The 25,485-nt window shown below is 42.9% G+C and overlaps 1 protein-coding gene across 1 annotated transcript; it reads left to right on the top strand.

Moving 5' to 3' along the window:
- Positions 1-227: 227 nt before the first annotated feature.
- Positions 228-24,338, top strand: LOC133762107 (uncharacterized). The gene is made up of 10 exons (XM_062195173.1): positions 228-394; positions 1,438-1,699; positions 4,917-5,007; positions 6,760-6,857; positions 8,190-8,273; positions 14,854-14,921; positions 17,098-17,152; positions 22,047-22,119; positions 22,755-22,804; positions 22,997-24,338. The coding sequence occupies exons 1-10, from the start codon at positions 228-230 to the stop codon at positions 23,261-23,263; spliced, it is 1,215 nt and encodes a 404-aa protein (XP_062051157.1). The 3' UTR covers positions 23,264-24,338.
- Positions 24,339-25,485: the final 1,147 nt, after the last annotated feature.

A 25,485-nucleotide genomic window follows, 5' to 3' on the forward strand; every position in this document is an offset into this window, starting at 1 on the left:
ATGTTTGTCATTAAAGCTGAACTTTTAAAGAAAAAAATATAAAAAGAGGAATTTAAACCCAGAGAGGGCACCCATAGAAAGAAGATGTGAAAAGACCCGGTGAGAAGACAGCCATCTTCAAGGGAAGCAGAGAGGCCTGGAAGAGACCTTTCCTTCTAAGTCCTTAGAGGGCTCCAAGACTGCCAACACCTTGATCCTGAACTTCAAGCCTCTGGACCCATGACACAATGGATTTCTGTTCCTCCCACCCAGTCTGTGGGAGGCTGCTTCAGCCGCTGGAGCAGACTAGTACACCAGTGGAACAAGGCAAGGAGTCTCTCTCGTGGGAAAGAGAACAGTCAGGCCCTCTTATCACCTTCTCCACTGATGGTGTCACTGATAGAGAATGGCTGAGGTCTGTGCAGGCAGCTCACTCCTGAGGAGCGTTAGTCCATAGCAGTGTACGCTGTAGCAGTGTTCTGCATACAAAGTTGAGTACAAAGAGCACTCCGCACGTGTTGCAAATGTTAGCCATTTGTAACAGTATATGCCAGGGTCCTTAGGGCTATCACTCAACTGCGGAGTAATTGATATATCAGAGTATACCACACAGGTTCTGGATCAGCCTTTGAAGTAAATACTACATTTTCACACAGTTTGGTTACTTGCTGTGCCAGCTTCCTATAGCAGCTGTAATGCCTTATCACAAATCAAGTGCTTACAGTTGTGGAGGGCGAATCTGTAAGCGCTCTCATGGGGTTAAAATGACAGTGTCAACAGAGCTACTTTCTTCTGGGAGCTCTAGGGGGCAATGTGGCTCCCTTTTCCAGCTTCTTGAGGCCACCTGCATTCCCTGGTTCCTGGCCCCTTCCTCCATCTTCAAATCCCTCTGTGACTCTGACCTCCTCTCTTGCCTGCCTCTTCCACTTGAAAGGACACTCGGGATTACATTGGGCCCTCTTGGCTCTTGGCTAACCCAAGATCAACCCCCTATGTTGTTGTTGTTGTTGTTTTAAATTTTATTTACTTACAGGAGGTAGGTCTTGCATCTGCTGGTTCTCTCCCCAAATGCCCACAACAGCAGGAATCCGGGTCTCCCATGGTGGCAGAGACCCAAGTACTTAGGCCATCATCTGCTGCCTCCCAGCGTCTACACTAGCAGTGAGCTGGAATTGGAAATGTGGGGGCAGGAGTCCTACATGGCCACTTAGCAGATGCACAAAATGCTGGCCCCAGCTCCCTATTTAAAAGTCAGACAATTACCAACCTTACTTCCATCTGCAATCTAATTCCCTTTTGCCATACAGAAGAACCAATGCACAGGTCGCAGGCAGTTGAAGGGAGAAGTTTGGGAGGGCTGTGGGATAGAGGGGAGAGTATTATTTGGCTTTCCACACTTGCCCAAGGTCACACAACTGGTTAAGTGCTAGCACTGAGTACTGTGTCCATTAAACTTAGCTATATGGGCTGCTCACTCAAACTCGACACAGGGACATTGTACGGGGAGACGTTTTCCTTCGATATGATTAGCATTGTGTTCAGAGCAACGTGTAGCCACAGCTTTAAAACGTGCCAGGCCCGGCTACTCCGAGGACAGCGCCTCCCGCCAGACTCAGGCGACTTCCTTGACCGACAACCCGAGAGACAACCAGCCGGCCCGCCCCGCGGAAGCGCGCCAGTCGCAGGCGCTAGGAGCTGGCGCGGGTCGCTAGGGGAGCGGGTGAGCGAGTGAGGCGTCTTCGCCCCGGGGCGCGGTGTCTGTGGGAAGGAGCGCGGCGGGCGTCCGGGCGGGCAGAGGGCCGGGGGTGCCTCGGCGTGGGACCTGGAGGACAGGGTGGCGCCCCCGCCGGATGAGGGAGAGCGGAAGGCCCGCGCTGATCGCCCCCTGCAGCGCCCCAACCCTGGCCCTGGCCCTGGCCCGGCCCCCTGGCCGCGCGCCCCCTCCCTTAGGGGCTGGGGCGTGGCGCAGGTGCAGCGCAGGTGGGGCCAGGTGGCTCAGCCAGGGCCAGGGGCCCGGCAGGGCCTAGTCGCTTTTGTAGAAGGATTTTGTCGCGGGTGAGAAGAATGATTCGTTGCCCAGTTAGCCTGTGTCTCTCTGGCGATCCCCCCTCTAAGCGTTTGCCACAGGTTTTTTTTTTTTTTTTTTTTTTAAGTTGTAACAAGCATGTGAACGGACCCTATACCTTGACCTCAGAGCATATGCAGGGCTTGTAAGGATTTTAAGGTTGTAACAGTGGCTGGGAAATGTGGGCACAAAGGGTGAAATGTGGCTTTCAGCTAAGAAAAATCTCGTGGCTCTGGCTTAGCAGGTACTCTCCATTGCATGGAAAAGAGGCCCCAGGGAACAAAGAAAAGAGACACGGGAAAAGTCGCCCCCTTGTGTAGCAGCAGCCATGGTGGCCCTGGCCGGTTAGAATTCCGGTGCAGGGTGGTTTTTCCTTCATGGGCCCAAACACATCCAGACACCTAACTGTTCTGGGAAAGGATTGTTTTGGATGACAGTGCATCTGATTCGATGGAGAAATGATTTCTAGATTTTCCTGATAATGTGACTAAACAGAAATATAAACTGGAAGTTTTACACCTCACAATATTGTAGGTTTTGGGTTGTGATTTTTGCTTTACTGGTCATTCTCTTTGTGGGATTAAAAAAAAAAAAAAACCACCATGAGCTTTTGGAAAAATAAAGCATGTTTTTTTAAATGAAAAAAAAAAAAATGCATCCTCTTTCTAAGGTCTTAATAATGAACATAGCTGCCATTTATTAAAGACCTGTGTACCAGGCAAGGCGCTGGGAATCTTACATCTCATTTTACATTTTGCATACACTCTCATATGTATTGGGCAGTCTGAAGTCTGTGTTTCACATCTCATTCCAGTTGCAGGCTCCTCTAGCTCAGCCTGTCTAAAATGGGATGGATTTTTCCTTTCTCCCATATTCTGCCCCACCCTGCCATGCTCCAACCACCAGAAAAATCAAAGAAAAAGCTAGACACACCACCATTGATTATGCCTTTTTCTCTCTAGGAGTATCATCACCATTTATCCAGTTTATGCCAGAAATCTGGGAGTCCATGGTGCCTCCTCCTCCCTTCCTGTCCCCCAGAGATCTATAGCAAAAATGTGTCAATTGTTGCCACTTCTTCCTTCCCAGTTTCTTCTTCCCCCCTGCACCACCTGCGTCATTGCACCATCATTTTCCTGCTTTGTCTACTCATGGAGCCTCTGGTCTGGCCCCTCTGTGCCTCCACCCTCTGGTGTGCTCACTGTGCAGCCTTTGTGGGTGATTTTTCTAATATGCTTCTATGAGGACTGTATTGCCCTCCTGGTTAAAACCCTTCAGGGACAGCCTATTAATTACCCTGAGGATAAAATCCAGCCTTCTAACTGTGCCTTGTAATGGACTTCAGATAAGGCCCTGTCGCTGTAGCCCCTTACATTCTGCTTGAATTCCTTGAATGTAATCTCTTTTGCTCTGCAATATGCCATTCCCTCCACCTTGATCACGCTTTCCCTCCTCTTTGGCCAACTTCCATTTATCCTTCAGGCTCTAACTTAAGTACACGTTTGCGCACTGCTTTGGATATTTCTGCTGTAAACCGGCACGCTCTTCTTGGAAGACTTGCCCCCCACATTTGTTGAGGTTTATGGCCACCTCTGCATGGGACATCCCTGATGCCAGAGACCAAGAGAGATTTGTTCAGGATTCCAACTTCTGACTCAGAGCTGGGGCTCGGTGTCTGCCTGTTGAGTGAATGATGTAGGGAGGGAAACTTTTTTCTGTGTCTTCTTAGATTCAGTGCTTGAGGCCCTGATAATTAAACTGACAAAAAGAGATAGATGGAAGAAAAAGTTTATTTTAACTAACTGTAATAAATTAAGGAACAGTAGCTAGATCAAGGACGGAGGCTTCTAAAGTGAAGAGCAGGAGGGTAAATATGTGGAAGAATCAACAGAGGATAAAGATTATTTAGATAACAGAAGATAAAGGTTTATAATGCAAACTTAAATTGATGTCTTCCCTGTTGGTAAAAAATGTATTCCTGGTACTGGAGGGAAAAGCACATTTACAAAGGTTATTGCCATTACCTAGGGGGATGTTTGTATTTAAATGAAAGTGAAAAGGATAAAGAACAAATTGCTTTCAGCTCAAAGCAATTCTTGTGCCGAAGTAGAATGCTTGTGGCAAACTGATCCCTTTCAAAGGAATAAGCTGTGCCATATCGTGATGATTAGAGTGATTAGGGGTGAAGAGAAATTCCCCTGTCTTCTAGAGCTTTGCCCAAATGAAGTGACAATAGATTAAAGAGAAATACAAATTTATTAATGTGCCTGGGGCAGGGTTGGGATCACAGGTGTGTGATTACCCACAATCCCAACATGGTCCTGACACATCTTTACCCCTTTTTCTGTAGGTGAGGGGAGAAAAGGGGAGTCTAAGGGAAATTATGAATGATTTTTAGAGGAACTCTGTGGGCTTGGAGACCATAAATAGCATGGGACAAAATTTGTTTTGCCTGCAACAGAGACAATGCGTTAGCGATGCATCTGGGACTGAAACACAGACAATGGCTTACCAAAAAAAAAAAAAAAAATCCAGGTGTATCGGCAGAATTCAGTCTTTCTTGGGATATTGCGCTTACTTAAGGGAAGTGTAGGGAAAGAGACAGAGGTCATTTGTATATTCTTTGGCTTGTCCAAACTTTAGGCAGATAAAGGCACTTTGCAGGTGGCCTCTCCTTGCACTTGAAGGGGGAAGACAAGGTTAGAGGGACATTGACTCTGAGCTTGCTTTTACGACTTTTTAATTTTCTTTTGATCAAACTTCTCAGCATGCCAAAAAACACCACATTTTGGGGATATCATTTTTAGCCTCAACAGGATGAATTATGCCTTTTGAAAGTGAATGTACTTCTCAGATGTTTCTGTTTTTGAAGGCAGATTTGAAGAGCCCTTGGGGACTGCATGGGTGGAGCCCAGCTGTGTGGGAGCCCAGCATGGATGACTACACAGTCCTGAGGGTGATCGGTGAGGGCTCCTTCAGCTCATGCAGCAGGAAAGCAGTAATCAGCTGTTTGCAATGAAGGAAATCAGGCTCCCCAAGGTCACTGCTAAAGAAACTAGGTCATAGTGAGCATGCACTTGCAGTCTATATAAGACAATAAGTTCGTGATGCTTAATGAGGAATTTCTCCTTCACACAAATGATGTAATCAGTTTATTCACTGGCTTTATAAGAGCTTGATATAGTTTATGTGGCTCTTAGGACACTGCAGTTAACAAAGGGAAAAAATTAGCCCATGTTCAGATAGTGATTATTGTTTATTTTATCCCAGTGTGTAATCAGCAGTAATTTCCAATCGTGTATACCTGACAGTGTAGCAGATCTTTGCCAAATGCAGTTCAGGTGCAGTATTAATGAGAACGGGACTTAAAAATATTAATCCTCAGTAAGTTATAGACAAACGGCTTTGGATACTTCTTTTGCGTATCATCTTTGTCCATCTTTGATGCAGTAATGTATTATTACTTTTTTTTTATCTTGGCCACAGACCAGTAAAATGTTACAGGTGATCAAAACATGAAATCATTGATTTCTCTTTTAGGATGCCCTGTTCTTGATGGAATACTGGCCCTCCAAGTCAGTGACACTTAGGTGGATATTAAAACTAGTGTACAGGAGAAAAAAAAAACTATTTCCACTCTGTACATGTAAGAAAAGGAAAAAGAACATAATAGTATAATAAAATGGTCAGCTCCAGCATGCAAAATATAGCCATAGTTGTTTTTTGAGAGTTTGAAAAACTTAATTTGGGATTGAGTACAACGTTACAGTACTGCATCTAACATTGAAATATATTCATACTATATAAATATTATTGTGATGCTTTCTAAAATATAATATTAAAACACTAATATAATTAATATTCATGATTAGATATTAGTATACTTAAACTAATGTTAAATAATACAATTAAATGTTTTAAATTATTGTGCTATTTTATTTTAAAGATTTATTGTTTTATTTATTTGAAAGACAGAGAGAGAAGAGAAAGAGAGAGAGAGAGAGAGAGAGAGAGAGAGAGAGAAGGATCTTCCATCTGCTGGTTCACTCCACAAATAGCTGCAACAGCTGGGACTGGGCTAGAGCCAGGCCAAAGCCGGGAGCCCAGAGCTTCTTCCAAGTCTCCTGCATGGGTGCAGGGGCCCAAATACTTGGGTCATCTTCTGCTGCTTTCCCAGGTGCATTATCAAGGAGCTGGATGTGATGCTATTTTAAATACAATATTAGGGGTGGGTATTATGGCACAGCAGGTTAAGCTGCACTTGGGATGCTGACATCCCATAACGGATTGCCAGATCAAGTCCCAGCTGCTCTGCTTTCAGTCCAGCTCCCTACTAGTGTGCCTGGGAAGCTGTGGATGATGGCTCAAGTAGTTGAGTTCCTACTACCTGTGGCTTCAGCCTAGCCCAGCCCCAGTTGTGTCCATTTTGGGAGTGAATCAATGGATGGAAGATACTTCTCTGCTATGCCACTTTTCAATAAATAAGTCTTTAAAAATAAAATGCAATATAAATTTATAGTTTAAAATCTTTTTCTAGTCTTTCTGAAACACAGAAGTTTAGGAAGGAGGCTGTTCTGTTAGCCAAAATGAAACATCCCAATATTGTTGCCTTCAAAGAATCATTTGAAGATGAGTATGAACTCCCATACATCTGTGCACTTCTGAATTTATTTATGGCACTGCAACTTTCCTAAAGACATTTATATCTATTTTAGCTGGAGGACATCTATATATTGTGATGGAATATTGTGATGGAGGGGATCTAATGCAAAAGATTAAACAGCAAAAGAGAAAGTTATTTCCTGAAGATACGGTAAGAGACTGACTTACATGTTTGTCCTTAAGATTCAGAAGTAACTTTTCTCATAAACTTCTTCTCAGTTAAAATTAAAGCATTCATATCTAGGATTATCCAATACCCTAATTAGAAACAACTGATTTTTTTAAAGAGCTATTTATTTGAAAGGCAGAGTTACAGAGAGAATCTTTCATCTGCTGGTTCACACCCCTGATGGCTGCAACATCCAGGGCTGAGCCAGGCTGCAGCCAGGAGCCAGGAGCCAGGAGTCAGGAGCATCACCCCAGTCTCTCGTGTGGGTGCAGGAGTCCCAGCATGTAGTCCATCTTCCATTGCTTTCCCAGGGGCAATAACAGGGAACTGAATCAGAAGTGGAGCGCCGGGACTCGAATCTGTTTGCATTTGGGATGCTGGCACTGCAGGTAGTGGCTCAACCATTTTTCCTAGAGACACTCCAACAACTGATTTCTATACTAATGTTACTGAATGGTATCCTAAGGATGCGGCTGCCCAAAATATTTTTAGAAAGTAAAATCAATGATGGTTATAAAATATAAAAGAATAAAATTTTCAAGTCTAGAAGATTTTGAAAATTGTGTTACTCATTGTACTTTATAGTAGATATTTCAGTCTTAATTTTATTGTACTGAAATTTTATTTTAATTTTCATTTATTATTTGAGAGGCAGAGAAATTTTTATTATTTGGGAGGCAGAGACTGACAGAAAGTTTCATCTGCTGGTTCACATCTCAAATGCTCACAATGGGCAGGACTGAGCTGGACCGAAACTGGGATCCAGGTCACAGGCCAGGTCTTCCACATGGGTAGCAGGAACCCAATTACTTGAGCCAGCACCACGATCTCCCAAGGTGAGCACTGACAGGAAGCTCCAGTCAGCAGCTGATGGCTCAAGTACTCGGGTCTCTGATTCACACGTGGGAGACCTGGATGAAGTTCCAGGCTCCTCGCTTCAGCCTGGCCCAGCCCCAGATGCGGGTATTTGGGAGTGAACGAGCAGATGAAAGATCTCTCTCCTCTCTCTGACCATCTCTGTCTCTCTGCCTTTCAAATGAAAGTAAATCAGTGAATAATTCAACCACTAATTCTTTAAAAAAATAAACCAAATTGCCATTTGAATCATACATGAAATAGGCATGGGGATCACAGCTTTTCTGAATTTCTTCAGACAACACTGAATCTTAATTGAACTAAGATGAGTACAGGAGTTTTGTGCTCACATTGTGTAAAACCCTGGGCAGCTGCATCCTAGAAATGGTTCTTTGGAATTTGGGGTTAGTGTTTACCCGTTACTATGTGTTTGTGGATTTTGCATCTTTTTCCTTACAGATACTTAATTGGTTTACACAAATGTGCCTTGGAGTAAATCACATTCATAAGAAATGGGTGCTACACAGAGATATCAAATCCAAGGTGAGTGGACTATATTTTTGGACCTTAAAGAAAACCCAAAGCTGTATCATTCAGTCTTTTGTTTTCTGTTACCTTATTTCCTTTTGGGACATTTCTGTTTAGTTGAAAAATATTTTTCAGCCTGATATTTATGTATTTACTTTTATTTAGTTAAAAAAAATCTTCCCAGCTTTATTAAGATAAAAATGTATAAAGATACCATGCATTAAGATATAAAATTGTATATAGTTATGAAGTATTTCTTTTTTTAATGTATGTATACCTTGTGAAATGATGAAATCAAACTAATTAACATACCCATCACCTTGCATACTTATCCTTTTTTGTGGTGAGGACCTTTTGGATGTATTTGCTTAGCAGTGTTCAAGCATACTGTGTGTTAATATGAACTGTCATTAGCAGGCCATACACCTGATCTGAACTATTCGTTCCTTTAAACTGAAGCTTTGTACCCTTCGATTTAATATTAACCAAATTAATAAAATGAGAAGAAGCCACTAGAGTCACTTTGGTAGTGTATGCTAATATGTTCCCAGCCTTTTCAGTCCCCATCCCTGAGTACATATGTTCTCAGATGGAAAGTAGTTGGGCTGGCGCTGTGGCGTAGTGGGTAAAGCTGCCTCCTGCAGTACCAGCATCCCATACGGGTGCCAATTCAAGACCCGGCTGCTCTCTGCTATGGCCTGGGAAAGCAGTATTAGATAGCTGAAGTTGTTGGGCTCCTGCACCCATGTGGGAGACCCTGAAGAAGCTCCTGGCTCCTGGCTTCGGATTGGCGCAGCTCCAGCCGTTGCAGCTAGTTGGGGAGTGAACCAGCAGATGGATGACCTCTCTCTCTCTCTCTCTCTCTCTCTCTGTGTGTGTGTGTGTGTGTGTCTCAATCTACCTCTGTGTAATTCTGACTTTCAAATAAATAACTAAATCTTAAAAAAAGAAAAAGAAAAGGAAGTAGCTGACACCTGGTCCTGCCACATGGGGTCACCCTGACACAGATTCCTGTTCAGTCATGTCTGCTGATTCATGTCGGAGGCCACCCGACAAACCACACGGAGACACGCAGCACTCAGTCAATTCATCACCACGTTTATTGCCTCGTCGCGTTTCAGGCCAAAGTAGGGGGCCCGGCGAGAGGGACTGAAGGCAGTCTCCCTGAAGAAACTCTTCAGCCTCCAGCCCCGAGCACACAGAAAGACAAGGTTATATACCCCAGACCCCATACAGATAACATTCATTGTGTGCAATCATGCATAGCACAGGAACAGAGCAAGTTTACAAAGTAGCAATGGTCAGGGTACAAGCTCTGCAGATAGAGCAAAGAACATCATAGACCTTCATCAGAAGTCACATCCTGCCTGCAGGAATGTGGGATGAAAAATCTTGTGCCTTCGGCCATCAGGACAATAAGCGCAGGAAACAGGATTAGATAAGGGACAGCCTCAGCCTGCTGCATCTCATGTCCGGCCAGGGCCACTGGCCCCGACATCTCCCCCTTCTTGTTTGTACAAGAATGGCCTGGTGTTTATGGTAACCGGTGTCTACACTGTCCAGAGGGCCGCGGGGGAGGGCCCATCCCCCACAAGTCCCTCGCGTTAAACGCTGAACAGCGTGGACTCGTGCCTGTCTTAGGTGCCCCGCAGCGCTTACTCTGCTTACCCGTTATCAAGGATACAGGAGGCATGTCCTGCCCTCTGTCTTAGGTTGTTAGAGAAGCCTGCAAGTGTTTACCCGTCGTTGACTACCGGTCCACCCTAAGAACAGTGTAGGAGCAAGCGGTCAATGAGGCAGTTAGGAAGAGAGAGACCAAGGCTTCCACGGCATATCACATACTGTAGCCCCCTGTTTTAGAGAGTGTCCTTGAGGGTATGAACTGTCCTTTTGATAGCCTCTCTGCACACATTGGAACGGTGGGAATGTTTGGTTGTTTTACGTCACATCAGTCTACAGGCAGAGCTAGGCAGGCAGGCAGAAGACAGCGGTTGTGGGGGCCGGCTCCCCACAGCTCCTTTTTTTACTTTACGACCAGCGCCTGTCTTAGGCGCCCCTGAGCGAGTGGCAGCTTACCCGTCTTTGCCAGAGGGTCGACTTGCATGAGCAGTCTCAGCCCTCCGCTGTCTTAGGTTGCATGCCATCCCTCAAGGCACTTACCCGTCTCTGGCTACTGGTCCAAGAAACCAAGCAACACCTGCTGTATTGCAGGCGAGGGGGGGTTTGCAGCGATGACTTCGAATGGGGACCAAATATCTGTGTCCAGTTGTGTTGAGTTAAGAACCCAAATCTCTTGCCATAGTTCACGCAGCAAACGAGTGAAATTACTATCCCAGGTACGGTTCAAGGTGGCACCTAAAGAGCGAGACAAATTAGCAAGACGAGTATAGTTATGCCAGGGAAATGGAGTAGTGCAAAGCGTGACAGATTGAACCAAGCAGGGGGTTCCCCACATCCCCGTCTAAGATTCAGTTCTTTCTGGAGAACGTTGACCCGTTGGTTTAGTAATAAGATTCCTGAATGAATATGCTGATCCACTGGAGAACGTTGACCCGTTGGTTTAGTAATAAGATTCCTGAATGAATATGCTGATCCACTGCTACTCGGAGCATTCTTGTTTGATCATTCTTCTGGAGCATGGGAATAGGTGACCTTTTTTCCTTTCAGGAATTTTCACAAGCCAAGACTGACCTTGACTTGTCTATGACTTGTTTATGGGCTGTCTACATATCCCCCTTTTTTATTTAATTGAGAATGACCTCTGTCTTAGGTTGCCCACAGTCATCTCTGTCCTTACCCGTCATCGGTAACTCTGGCAGCGTGGCCTAGAGCCCTGTCTTAGGTTGGTACAGGATGCTGAGCGTCTTACCCGTCTTTGAGTACCATTCCAGCCCAACATTAGGTGAGAGATGAAACATACAGCCACATATTAATTATTTGTGATTACAAATAATGATGAATGTTAGTTCATACAGACTGTAGTAAAGTCAGCATAAAATGCAGAACACACGGAAAACATCCCATACCAAGTAGGAAAAGCAGTAGTGGTCCAGTTAACATGAATAACCAATGAATCCATTGAAACCCTCCAAATGTTAGGGGGTTAGTAATAAACAAGTTTTGTATGTTACTCTTAAGTTTATCAATAACAGACTCTATATATGGCACATTGTTAGTAATGTTAAAACAATATTTTCCTGTTACAGATTTACAACTTATATGATCTTTTAACATCAAGTAATTGTTAGCTGCATGGTTTAAAAGTACTCCTGAGTGAACTTGATTCAATGTTTTAGCTATATTGGACAGTCCAGTAGCAGTAAGATTAATTGTTTTGGTCACTAAACATGTAAGCCTTCGCAGTCCATGGTTATTTCCAAAGGCCAGTTCAGGAACACTTACTACTGGTACAGCCATGGCCAGGGCAGTGTCCTCTCCTATTAGGATGATGTTGCCATTACAGTCTTTAGGTGAAGTATGCTGCCGATGCGCTCTATCCGCCGCTGTAAATACAGATGTCAGCATCGGGGCCACACAGTCCAGGGAGCAATTGCAGAATTTATCAGAGGCTAACGATGTGAAGGCATATTTGCTACATAAAAAAACCCACCCCTTAGGAGTCCATGTCCCATACCAGTATTGGATTAGGTGTATTACATTGATTGGTGATAGGATCCCTTTATTTTATCGATTGTAAAACCTTAATAACTTGTGGAGGCTGTGCACTCCGTAACGTGTCATACCAATTTTTACTCAATTCTGAGCAGAGAGCCCATTTCTTTGCCAAAGAGGTGAACTGAGAGTCTTTCCAGCCAGGAACATTACAGGTTACACGTGTAACTTTAGTTTTCCTTTTAAAGAAAGGCATTGCTTTGTATACTTGTAGATCCTGTCGACTACACCAATTTGTGACAGCGAATTATTTTTTAGCTGTCTGTTGTGTACAGACTTAGTTACTTTTAGTTTAATTTGTAAGAAATACGCTGCAAGCCTTATAGTGCACACTAAAATTAGTTAGAGGAAAGATGGTAAAGGAGTATAGATTAACAGAATTTTGCAATAAACATGGCTCCATTGCTTTAATAATACTGTAGCAAGACGGTCCACTGATGGTTGTTGGGAGGGCCTGAGGCTGGCCCCGCTTCCAGTTTTCTGAATTTTGTTTTTTAATGAATTACCTTCTTTATCAGTTTTGGAGTGACAATATTGGCCCAATGTCTTTTCCTTTAGCACTGGGGGAAAATACCAGCAGGAGCCTTATTTTGATTTTTGACTTTTGGATAATTTTTGTACATGTTTTTGTTGTCTACATTTATAGCACCCTTATTTTTTGGGCATAGCCCTTCTTGATAATTTTTGTAATGACAAACCATGTAGAGTGGCAGGTCCTAAATGTTCTGTTTTTAAGTGAATTTATTTTGTTAATTTTTTATTAAAGGAACTGTCACAGAACACCTCAGTCATAGTAGCCAATTGATTTATGTTTACATTGTACTTACGTTTAGTAGAATTGATAGTGTTGTGGGCATCACTAGGCAATCTTTACAAAGCACCGGAAAAGAATCCATACTGAGAACCAGACATTATTAGTAATCATTACAGGCATGTTTGACATTTAGCTTGACTGTGTGTTCCCCCAGGATGAAGCAGCAGTAGAGGCTTGTTCTGGCTCTCCCTTAAAGCCTCCAAGGACAAGGGTGGCTCATTGCCAAGATGTTAGGCAAGCAGTGCATCCCGTCCCGGATCTTGGCCAGAGAGCCAAGACACGAAGCATGCCCACCTGTTTATCAGAAACATTCCTTTATCCTCCTCCCTGGGAACTGGCCAGGCTCCCAAGGAGCAGGAGAAGGTCATTTGGCAACAAAGTTACTTGTCCACCAGAGCTGAACCTAGATACAAGCCTCTTTATTCCAAAAATTTGTCCTTACATTTGGCCTTAGGGCTGCATTGAGAGGTAGACATAATTAACACATTATAAGAATACAATACAAATTTTTTATACAAGCATACATTTAGTAATCAAACACAATAATACTCAATGTGTTTTAAGGGTAAATTGAAACATAACTGAGGGAGAATTAGCTTCTTGGGCACCCATGTCAGGGACATAAAAAACAGTACCATTCCAATACAACAACTCAAGCTGCTGCAGACAGCCTGAGAACTGGCTAGACAATCCCATGGCATGGAGATCTGAGGCATTGTTACTTGTTAAACAGACATGTTGAGGCGCACACAGTCCAATTAACAAAAGCGCTAACATTTTGTATTACTCTGAAATTAGTGATTTGGGTTTCATTAAATATTTGTAACATCTTTTTTTGATAAGACAGCAAATTTTTTAGCGGATGGAACACAGTGGGTAACCATTTAGCCATGATAGTAGCCTCTTACTATCTGTAATTGTTACATTTTTGTAGGTTTGTGCAATCTTAACTATTTGTGGCATATTTTGATTTACATTTTTTTTTTTAAAGCCAACCACGCATAATCTGCCCAAGCATTCCTATCAATAATAAGGGTAGAGTTAGTACATAATACAAAAATAGAATGGGTAGTCCGGACACTTTAACACTGCTTGCTTTGTTTCTTTAAATGCGCATTTTCCATAGTTATGGCTTAGAGGGGCTCCTGAGAAATTTTTAGTCTTTTAAGTCCTACACGTGCCAATTGCTCCCTCCTTTCTCCTGCAACCGGCGTCCCGGCGCTTTTTAACAAGGCCTTTATATCCTTGTCACATTTAGATGTGACTGTATATTCCCATGGCTATCAGAGAGGCTCCCCGGGCAAGCCCTAGTCTGCCACGCCCTACTCGTGCTTATGTGCCTCCCTTTTAATCCCTACGGCCAGCTACCGCTGCAGCCTTCCCTCTTACAGAGGCTTACCTGTGGATGAGATGAATCCGAGTCACGGCACCAGCTGTCGGAGGCCACCCGACAAACCACACGGAGACACGCAGCACTCAGTCAATTCATCACCACGTTTATTGCCTCGTCGCGTTTCAGGCCAAAGTAGGGGGCCCGGCGAGAGGGACTGAAGGCAGTCTCCCTGAAGAAACTCTTCAGCCTCCAGCCCCGAGCACACAGAAAGACAAGGTTATATACCCCAGACCCCATACAGATAACATTCATTGTGTGCAATCATGCATAGCACAGGAACAGAGCAAGTTTACAAAGTAGCAATGGTCAGGGTACAAGCTCTGCAGATAGAGCAAAGAACATCATAGACCTTCATCAGAAGTCACATCCTGCCTGCAGGAATGTGGGATGAAAAATCTTGTGCCTTCGGCCATCAGGACAATAAGCGCAGGAAACAGAATTAGATAAGGGACAGCCTCAGCCTGCTGCATCTCATGTCCGGCCAGGGCCACTGGCCCCGACAGATTCACCCAAAGCTTGTTCAGTTTCAAAGCAGTCACCTGGAGCTCCCAGGCAGGGGGCTGCGTAGCTGGCAGGAGGGCATCTTGCATTCCACTCCTGCGTTTCTACCCTTGGTCTCTGATGTCAGCAGGTTTTGAAAATCAGCCTCTCTGGAGACCTTGGCCTTGTGTTTGCACAAAGGAAGATGTAACCTGAGTTCTTCTTTTTTGATACAGAATGTCTTTCTCACCCAAAATGGAAAAGTAAAATTGGGAGATTTTGGATCTGCCCATCTTCTCTCTGAGTACGTACTGCTGTTGTCATGCTGTGACAGTAATCAAAACATGCTGCATTTTCAGGAATGCTCTGTGGTCACTCTTTGCTGTTTTTGGTTTTAGTCCCATGGCGTTTGCTTGTACATATGTGGGAACACCTTATTACGTGCCTCCAGAAATTTGGGAGGACTTGCTTTACAACAATAAAAGGAAAGCAGTGGACTTATTTTGTGCAAGGGTGACCATTTGGTGACCTGTGCAGGACACTAGAGTTAGTGCCACTGTAAAGCAGATACACAGAGGATCTTGGTTTTTAAAAGATATATCTGAAAGCACTGTGGAACCCATATTCTCTGGCTTCTAGATGAATGTTGTAGTTTTCTGTTTTAATCAGAGCTGAGAAGAGCTCATTATAAATGCCAGAAGAATGGTTAGTCATTTCTAAAAACAGTATGAATTATATTACTGGTTCCCATACTTTGCTGCTCCAACTTTATTTATTTATTATTTTTTTAAAAAGATTTATTTATTAATTTGAAAGGCAGAATCAAAGAGAGAGAGAGAGAGAGAGAGAGATCTTCTGTCTACTGGTTCACTCCCCAAATGTCTGCAATGGCTAGGGCTAGGCCAGGCTGAAGCCAGGAGCCTGGAGCTTCTGAGTCTTCCATGTGGGTGCAGGGCTCCAGGTGCCTAGGCCATCTTCCACTGCTTTCCCAGATGCACTCCCAGAAAGCTGGATTGGAAGTATAGCAGCCAGGACTCAAACTGGTGCCCACATGGGATGCTGGCACCGCAGGCAGAGGCTTAACTTTCTATGACATAGTGCCAGCCTGCTGCCCCCACTCTAAAAAGTTTTTTTAAATGTATTTATTTTTATTGTTTGAGAGGCAGAGAGATAGTGAGATACAGATCTTCCATCTGCTGGTTCACTCTCCAAATGGCTGAAACAGCCTGGTCTGAGCCAGGCCAAAATCAGGAGCCAGGGGACCGGCACATTGGCATAGCAGGTAAAAGCCACTGCCTGCTGTGCCAGAATCCCATCTGGCTGCTGGTTCGAGTCCTGGCTGCTCCTCTTCCGGTCCAGCTCTCTGCTATGATCTAGGAAAGCCGTAGAAGACGGCCCAGGTCCTTGGGCCCCTGCACCCAGGTGGGAGCCCAGAGGAAGCTCCTGGCTCCTGGCTTCGGATTGGCCCAACTCTGGCCATTGTGGCTGTTTGGGGAGTGAACCAGATGGAAGACCTCTCTTTGCCTCTGCCTCTCTGTAACTCAGCCTTTCAAATAAATAAATAAATCTTAAAACAAACTGAACAAACAAACACACACAAAATCAGGAGCCAGGAGCTCCATCCTGGTCTCTCATATGTATGGCAGGAGTGCAAATACTGGGGCTGTGTACCTGCATCATCTGGAAGTGGGATTGGAAGTGGAACAACCAGTACTCTCTCTCTCTCGCTCCCTCTCTCTTTTTGTAACTCTGCCTTTCAAATGAATAAATACATCTTAAAAATAATAATAACAAGAGTGTCATTGAGAAAAAGCCTGGAGCAGACAACTGGGCAGTGAGGCTGCTGGAGGAGAACTGAGATGGTTGGCATGAGGAAGTCGGGCACAGGACCACCCATAGGCCTCTGGTGAGTTTGAAGAGCTGTTTTGTGGAAGAACGAGTGGTCTTGTTCTCTTTCTCTTGGAGCATGAGCTGACTCTAGGCCTGGAGAATGTTGCCAGAGGACACATTTGGCTTCTGTGAGGCAGGAGGTGCTACCTTAGGCCCTCCAGCAGGGCAATGGACTGTGCCGCGTGAGGTAGAGCCGTCCACCAGGAGCTGCCCTCTTAGGCCGGCTGCCGTGCACGTGGTGGTCTGGTGGAAGCTGTACTGGACATCCTCTAAGTCCTTCCTCCAGCTCTGACAGTCTCAGTTCACAGATGCTCCTTCCTTTTGCCCCTGAATTTCCTAATGCTGCTGAAATGGCATCTGAACCACCCTGATTGGGAGGGGTGCAAGTTGGGGAGCAGAGAGTTTTATTGTGATCATTATTCTTAGTATCTAAATTACTATGTCTTATTTAAATACCTAAGAATTACTTATGACATACCTATTCTTAATAAAAGTAGGATAATTTTTCACTTTTTAATTAAAAATGCATATGTTTTAGTGTAATAACTCACAACCTATTTACTGAGATGTTGCTTCCTCTATATTTCCAGTGACATCTGGTCCTTAGGATGCATTCTGTATGAACTCTGTACCCTTAAGCATCTGGTAAGTATGGTGCACAAAACATAACTGGAAGCTTGTGGTTATCTCTGGCTAGGTCCTAAGCAATGTAGAAAATTCCAGTTGGCAGTTTACTTACCTAGGATGAATTCATTATAAAAAAGTTTTCCTATGTTGTCATTATTGTCATCTTTGCCTAGAGCCACTTTTGTGATGTATATAGGAAATGTCTGTTATTTCATTTCCATTGTTCTATATGTAGCTTTTCTTTCCTTCTTTTTGCCATAGTGTTCCTAACTTTTTAAGATTTTTGGTAAATATATATATATATATATATATATATAATACACAATTTGCCATTTTAACCATTTTTATGTGTATAATTCAGTGGCATTAACTATATTGTCAATATTGCACAAGCATCAATAATACTTACTGTAAAACTTCTCCACCATCCCAAACAGAAAGTTTACACCCATTAAATAATCACTCCTTGTTCCTCTCTCCCCCAGCTCCTGGTCTCTAGTCTACTCTCTGTCTCTATGAATCACATATTCTAGATATTTCATGAAAGTGAGGTAATAAAATATTTGTCTTTTATGTCTTGTTTATTCCACTTAGCTAATGTTTTCAAAGCTCATCATCCTTGTTGAACATGTATCAGAATTCCATTCCATTTTGTGGCTGAATAACAGTCCATTGTGTGTATACAGTATGATTTGTTTACCCATCCATCTGTCTGTGGACACTGGGGTTGGGTGTTTCTACTTTTTGACTCTGGAGGATAATGCTGCTATGAACACGAGAGAAGTGTCTGTCAGACTCTGATTCCAGTTTTTGAGGTGTATAGTCAAGAGTGGAATTGCTGTATAATATGATAATTATATGTTTAGCTTTCTGAGGAGTGGCCAAACGTTTCCAGAATGCCTGTACCATGTTTATAACAAACTTTTTGAAATTAGATTTTACTTATCATGTGCGTTTCCTCTGTAACTGAAATACGAGAAAATAGACTTTGCCACATTATATTGTGTTTTTCTAAATATTTTAAAAAATAAATCAACAAAATAGATGGTAAACACCTTGTCCTTTTTGTTTAGCAGTAGTTTATTGCAAAGAACAGCAATTGCAGAATTGATTTCCATTAAGTGTTTGCTTTGCATGGAAATAAATTCTGTTCTTTGGGCATGATTGAAAGTGAGCTCTACCAAGCTTTTACACAGAGGTGCTTGACCACACACAGAGCTCAGGAGAGGGAATGGCTGAGAAAAAGCCTTCAGCACCACCAGATGAAAGTAACACAAACTGAAGGTCTGTACTGTTCAGGAGAGGGCATCTGTTTGAACAAGCGGCTTGTCATGCTGCCCGTCCAGTTAGAACACGGTGGGGAACCTGTGAGAATGCTGCTGCCTGGGCCCACACTAACTCTGAAGGTGTCCTGGACATTACTATTTTTAAAAGAGGTTATTCTGGGTCTGGTGCTGTGGTGTAGTGAGTAAAACCGCAGCCTATAATGCCAGCAGCACATGTGGGCACCGCACCTCTTTGAGTCTCAGCGGCTCCAATTCCAATCCAGCTCCCTGCTAATATGCCTGGGAAAACCTGGAAGTTGGCCCAAGTCCTTGGGCCCCTGCACCCACATGGGAGACCCAGATAAAGCTCTTGTCTCCTATTTTCAGCCTGGTCCTGCCCTGGCTGTTGTGCCATTTGGGGAGTGAACAAACAGATGGAAGATCAATCATCTCTTTCTCTCTCTCTCTTTCTCCCCTCCCCCCCTTCTCGCTCTGTAACTCTGCCTTTCAAATACAATAAATAAATCATAAAAAACCCCACAGGCGATTCTGATGTACAGCTTACGTTGAGAAACACTGTTATATACAAATAAAATTATTTAATTTTAACATCATGAATATTTTAGAAATGTTTTTCATAAGCTTAAATATGCTTGTTCTTCTTCCTAGCAAGAATACACAGGGAGGACTATAGTGCCCAGGTTCTTTGGCACACAGCCTTTCATCTCTTCTCTGCTTTAAGACAAAGTTTTTATATTTTTAGGGTCAGATGCTGTTGCAATGGGTAAGATGCTGCTTGAGATACCCACATCCATACTGGAATGCCTGGGTTTGTGTCCCAGTTCCACTTCCACTTCCAGCTCCCTGCTAATGGCCACCCTGGGAAGCAGTGGGTGATAACTCAAGTGGTTGGGGCCCTACCACCCATGTGGGAGACTCAGATTTGAGTCTGGATTCAGCCTGGCCCAGCCCCAGCTTGGGGAATGAACCAGCAATGGAATATCTCTCTCTCTCTGCCTTTCAAATAAATAAAAAAATAATAAATAAATAAATATATACTGTTCTTTGACAGGTAGAGTTAGACAGTGAGAGAGAGAGAGACAGAGAGAAAGGTCTTCCTTCCATTGGTTCACCTCTCAAATGACTGCTATGGCCAGAGCTACGCCAATCCGAAGCCAGGAGCCAGGTGCTTCTTCCTGGTCTTCCATGTGGGTGCCGGGGCCCAAGCACTTGAGCCATCCTCCACCGCCCTCCTGGGCCACAGCAGAGAGCCGGACTAGAAGAGGAGCAACTGGGACCAGAACCCGGAGTCCATATGGGATGCTGATACCGCAGGCAGAGGATTAACCAAGTGAGCCATGGCGCCGACCCATAAATATATACTTTTAAGAGATATATTTATTTATTTGAGAGGCAGAGTTATTTACAGACAGAGGGACAGAGGTCTTCCATCTGCTGGTTCACTCTTCTTCCCTGCTTCCCATGTGGGTGCAGGGGCCCAAGGACCTGGGCCCTCCTTCACCACTGTCCCAGGCCATATTTAGGGAGCTGGATTGGAAGCAGAACAGCTGAGACTCCAGTTAGTGCCCATATGGGATGCCAGCACCGCAGGCAGAGGCTTAACCTACTAAGCCACAGCACCAGTCCCCATAAATAAATATATTTTTAAAAACAGTTGTTCCCAAACCTTTAGGAAATATAGAAATGCAGTATAATTGTTTAAAAGCCCGAGGCCAAGCAGATTCAATTTTATTTTTCATTATCTGAAGTTTCCTTTATTATAGGTCGGGTTTTTTAATGTCTTCACTTTTTTTATTAATAGGGCAATATACTTTCAAGATAGAGTGCCAACATGTTCTTATATGAGCATTAGCAAGGCTGACGGCTAATTTTGGTTCCAATAAATATATTACACATGAAAAACTTTAAGACGTTATCCCACCGTGTCATTTTACATCCCCACTCTTTTACTTGTCAAACTTTAATAGCTTCTTTAATGGCATGAATGGTAAGAAGGATAAAGTTTAAATCTGGAAAAGTCTAAGGTACATGTTGTTATAGTACAAGTCTTGGGGTTTCTGGGGAAGAATGGAGCAAAAGAATATTATGTATAGTGTGAGTCTTTTGTATCATTTGATTTTTTAAAAAGTCATATTGTTATTTTGTACATATGTAAATATTATATATTATTTTGATTTTATGTTAAAAATGTTTATCTGTAACAACATTGATGTTGACTTTAAAAGTACGCAAGCCAGGGAAGTTTCTTATTGTTCATGCTGACTTTCTGCTGAACCACCATAAGGTTATAGAATATTATCTTTTTAAATTTTATGTATTTATATGAGAGATAGAAAGAGTTTGTATCCACTGGTTCACTCCCCAAATGCCTGCAGTGGCCAGGACTGGGAACTGGGAACTCAATCCAGGTCTCCCAAGTGGGTGGCAGGAGCCCGATTTCTTGAGCCAGCACCTCTGACTCCCAGGGTCTGCTTTAGCAGGAAACCTGAGTCAGGAACCAGAGTAGGTGTCCAGCTGGGCACTCTGGTTTGGGATGCAGGTGCCTTAACCACTAGGCTAAACAGCTGCTCCCTGTAGAATAGTACCTTTATTTTAAGAAAAGATTTATTTTATTTATTTGAAATAAGAGTTAGAGAGAGAGAGAGAGAGAGAGGTGTTCTATCCACTGTTCACTCCCGAAATGGCTGCAATTGCCTGGGTTAGGCCAGGCCGAAGCCAGGAGCCAGGAGCTTCTTCAGGGTCTTCCACATGGCTGCTGGGTCCAACCATTTGGGCCATCTTCTGCTGCTTTCCCAGGCCATTAGCAGAGAGCTGGATCAGAAGTTGAGCAGCCAGGACTTGAACTGGTGCCCACATGGGATGCTGGCACTGCAGGCAATTGCTCAACCCACTACACCCCAAAACTGCCTCTTCCATGAACCTTCTGAAGTGCCGTTGTGGGGCTGATGCTGTGCTGTTGCAGGTAAAGCCTTCACCTGCAATGCTGGCATTCCACATGGACACTGGTTTGTGTCCCAGCTTCTCCACTTGCAATCCAGCTCCTTGCTAATGCACCTGGGAAAGCAGTGGAAGCTGGCCCAGGTGCTTGGGCCCCTGCCACCCATGTGAGAGACATGAATGGAGTTCCTGGCTCCTTGCTTTGGTGAGGCTCAGTCCTGGCCATTGTGGCCATTTGGGAGGGTGAACCAGCGGACAGAAGATCTCCCCCTTTCTGTGTCTCTCTCTCCATCTCTCCCTCTGTCTGTATCCCTGCCTTTAAAATAAATAAATAATTTTTTTTAAAAATTCAAGGGATGCAGAACTTTATTAAAATACAAAAAGTTAATGCTTCCTTCCCTTTTCTTCTTCGTCCCACAATGCTGTTTCCCAAGTATAAGCTCAGCTGTGGCTCATGTAATTGTACAGATCTTTATTTATATATATATAAATTATATATTTTATGTGTTTAAATATATAAATTATATATATGTGTCTATATTTATCTCTCTGCCTAAACTACATGTATTTTTAAATGTCATTTTTTATTTTTCAACTTAAATCTTATTGTGCTGAAGATTGTTGATAACTAAATAACATTACGGCAGTGTCTAAAGAGATGTGTATAAATTCCCAACTTTAATTTTCAGATCATCTCAGAATATGGTGAACAGATACTAGAAGAAACCAAAAACTCTAAGCATAATGCACCAAGAAAAAAGGGTAAGAATTCTGGAAATGTTTTTTCAATTTAGTTTCATTTATTTGAAAGGCAGAAAGAGAGGTAGAGACCGACAGATCTTTCATCCGCTGGTTCACTCCCCAAATGCCCGCAAGAGCCAGGTCTGGGCCAGGCCACAGCTGGGAGCCAGGAACACAGTCCAGGTCCTGCGTAGGGGGCAGGAACCCAGGGTGTACCTTCACAGGAAGTGGACTCAGGAGCCCAAGACGGGAATTGAACTCAAGCATTCTGATGCGGATGCAGGCATCCTAGCTGATGTCCTAACTGCTAGGCCAAATGCCTGCCACACAATAGCAATTTTGTATTTTTATGTTTTTTAAAGATTTGTTTATTTGAAAGGCAAGATGACAGAGGGAGAGGGGGAGGAAGAGAGAGAGACTGAGACCTAAGTGAATGGAGATGTCTAACCTTTGAGAGTTTAACATCAGGAATTAACAACAGAAATATCTTCTTTGAACACGTGGAGTGTGTTATTGTGTGATTAAAGCCTGGAATCCCTCTTCAGGTTCTTTGACTTGAAGACCCTCATTTGTCTCTCAAGCTTTATGCTGATCCCATTAGGGAACCCATCAGGTGATTCTTCCTGTGTTTCTCTGCCCACCTTTTTCTTTTTAAGCAGACACCAGCAGAATCAGGATTGCTTTGGGAAGTGAAGCAAACTCCACGGTAAGTGCTTTAAAATGAAATTTTTGAGACATCCATCTATGGGGCACTGGCTGCCCTTGGGTGCTTTGAGATATTGAAAGGCTGTGGCCGGCGCCACGGCTCAATAGGCTAATCCTCCGCCTGTGGTGCCGGCACAGCGGGTTCTAATCCCAGTCGGGGCGCCGGATTCTGTCCTGGTTGCCCCTCTTCCAGGCCAGCTCTCTGCTGTGGCCCAGGAGTGCAGTGGAGGATGGCCCAGGTCCTTGGGCCCTGCACCTGCATGGGAGACCAGGAGAAGCACCTGGCTCCTGCCATCGGATCAGCGCGGTGCGGCGGCCATTGGAGGGTGAACCAACGGCAAAGGAAGACCTTTCTCTCTCTCTCTCTCTCACTGTCCACTCTGCCTGTCAAAAAAAAAAAAAAATTGGAATATTGGATGAGTACAAGGATACTTCACTAAATATAGTAATTCAAATTTGAAACATATTTGAGCCAGTAATTCAAATTATATAATTCCTTTTTTCAATAATTAAGGAATATATCTTTTTCTTTTGTCTATGTTTTTCAAATTCTCAAATGGGTATGTGTATTTTATAACTCAAGTGTGTTTTCTTCATTTATAATCAAATAAATTATCGATATATTTTTGGTGAATTTATCTGATCATCCATTATTAGTAAAACTTGCTTTTGTTATTTGACTAGATGATGCTATCACTTAAAGTCTGATATGACTTTGATATGCTTTATCCCCATCAAAACTCATGCGGAAATTCAATTCCCAATGTAGTGGCAATGGGAAGTGGGGACCTTGAATTTTGACTAGGTTGTTAAGGCTGAACCATCAAGAATGGATTGATAGAGTCATTAGATTTCTCACTCTTACAGAACTAAATTAATTACTGCTATGAAGGAAGCCTGGTGCCTTCCCTCACTCTCTTGAATATTTGCTCCTCCTGCACACATCTATTTGTTCTTCTAATTTCTACCAGGATTTAAAGCAGCATTTGACCCTCACCAGATGTGGCTGCCCAATTTTAGATTTTCATATCTTCAGTACCCTAAACCAAACATAAAAATCTTCTCTTTATAAATTACCCAGTCTCATACATTCTATTGCAACATCATAAAATGGATTAAGAAGATGCTCTTATATAGATGTATACACATTCCTTATCAAAAATTAATACAATATCTTTACCTTCAATTCTCTTTGGTTTTCATAAAATTAACTCTTACCAGTCAACTGCATATCTGTGTTAGAAAGATGGAACTAATTAAAATTATAGAGATAATGAAATGCCGAACTGACCCTGTCATTGTTATTTGTCATACCAGAAACAAAATTAATAGAATGATTTGTAATACGTGATTTGATAAAGAAACCATACATGCTTGCATAAATATCTCTATTATGAAAATATATGAAATATGATTTGAGTTGTAGAATCATTCAAGCTAAAGACAGATACAAAACACCATTGCATTTTCTATATTGCCCTACTTTCTAATAAATTGAAAATGTTTTCTTTTTAAAAACCACAATTAACCATGTGCCTTTTTTCCCCAAGATAATGCAGAAAACCTGTATTGTGTTTATCATTGCCAATTTCTCTAATAAATTTGAAACCAGTAAATGTGAATTTAAGTGATAATAAATAAAACTTGTGTTTTAACTATGCTAGGATGCAAAAATAGGTATAAAGCACTGGTTTTGATATTGTTATTGTATCTGCTATCTATAAAAATAACATATTACTAAGTTAGACTTTCATGGAAGCTGTGGATACTGATCTGCTAGTTTTTTCTTTTTTTTTTTTTAACTTTTATTTAATGAATATAAATTTCCAAAGTACAGTTTATGGATTACAATGGCTTTCTCCCCCCCCCCCCCATAATTTCCCTCCCACCCGCGACCCTCCCCTCTCCCCTTCCATTCACATCAAGACTCATTTTCAACTATCTTTATATACAGAAGATCAGTTTAGCATATATTAAGTAAAGCTTTCAACGGTTTGCACCCACACAGAAACACAAAGTGTAAAATACTGTTTCAGTACTAGTTACAGCATTAAATCACAATGTACAGCACATTTAGGACAGAGATCCTACATGAGGAGTAAGTGCACAGTGACTCCTGTTATTGACTTAACAAATTGACACTCTTGTTTATGGCATCAGTAATCACCCTAGGCTCTGTCATGAGTTGCCAAGGCTATGAAGACCTTTTGAGTTCGCCCACTCTGATCTTATTTAGACAAGGTCATAGTCAAAGTGGAAGTGCTCTCTTCCCTTCAGAGAAAGGTACCTCCTTCTTTGATGGCCCGTTCTTTCTACTGGGATCTCACTCACAGAGATCTTTCATATAGGTTTTTTTTTCTTTTCTTTTCTTCTTCTTTTTTTTTTTTTTTTTCCCCAGAGTGTCTTGGCTTTCCATGCCTAAAATACTCTCATGGGCTTTTCAGCCAGATCTGAAGATCTGCTAGTTTTTTCAACACAGCACTGACCACAAGCCTATCCCATAGAATGAGGAAAGCCTAATGCAATCAGAATATCTAATCTCCTAGGAATCACATATTCATTCTTTCCTTGAAGCTTTGCCAGAGTGTTTCCTCTGAGAACAATGTTCAAACGTGTCATCACACAACTCAAACCAGCTTACATTCACAGAACTTTAGACACCCACTTTTGCATTAAACTAAA

Source organism: Lepus europaeus, chromosome 6, assembly GCF_033115175.1.
Source record: "Lepus europaeus isolate LE1 chromosome 6, mLepTim1.pri, whole genome shotgun sequence".
In the NCBI taxonomy this organism is placed as follows: Eukaryota; Metazoa; Chordata; class Mammalia; order Lagomorpha; family Leporidae; genus Lepus; species Lepus europaeus.

What these genes read in the sequence shown, in the direction of transcription:
- LOC133762107 (XM_062195173.1), top strand. Translation starts at nt 228, where the DNA reads ATGGATTTCTGTTCCTCCCACCCAGTCTGTGGGAGGCTGCTTCAGCCG. An exon ending in ACTGATAGAGAATGGCTGAG is followed by an intron (nt 395 to 1,437) that starts GTCTGTGCAGGC and finishes CATTAAACTTAG; the next exon opens with CTATATGGGCTGCTCACTCA. An exon ending in GAAGTGAAGCAAACTCCACG is followed by an intron (nt 22,805 to 22,996) that starts GTAAGTGCTTTA and finishes CCCCTCTTCCAG; the next exon opens with GCCAGCTCTCTGCTGTGGCC.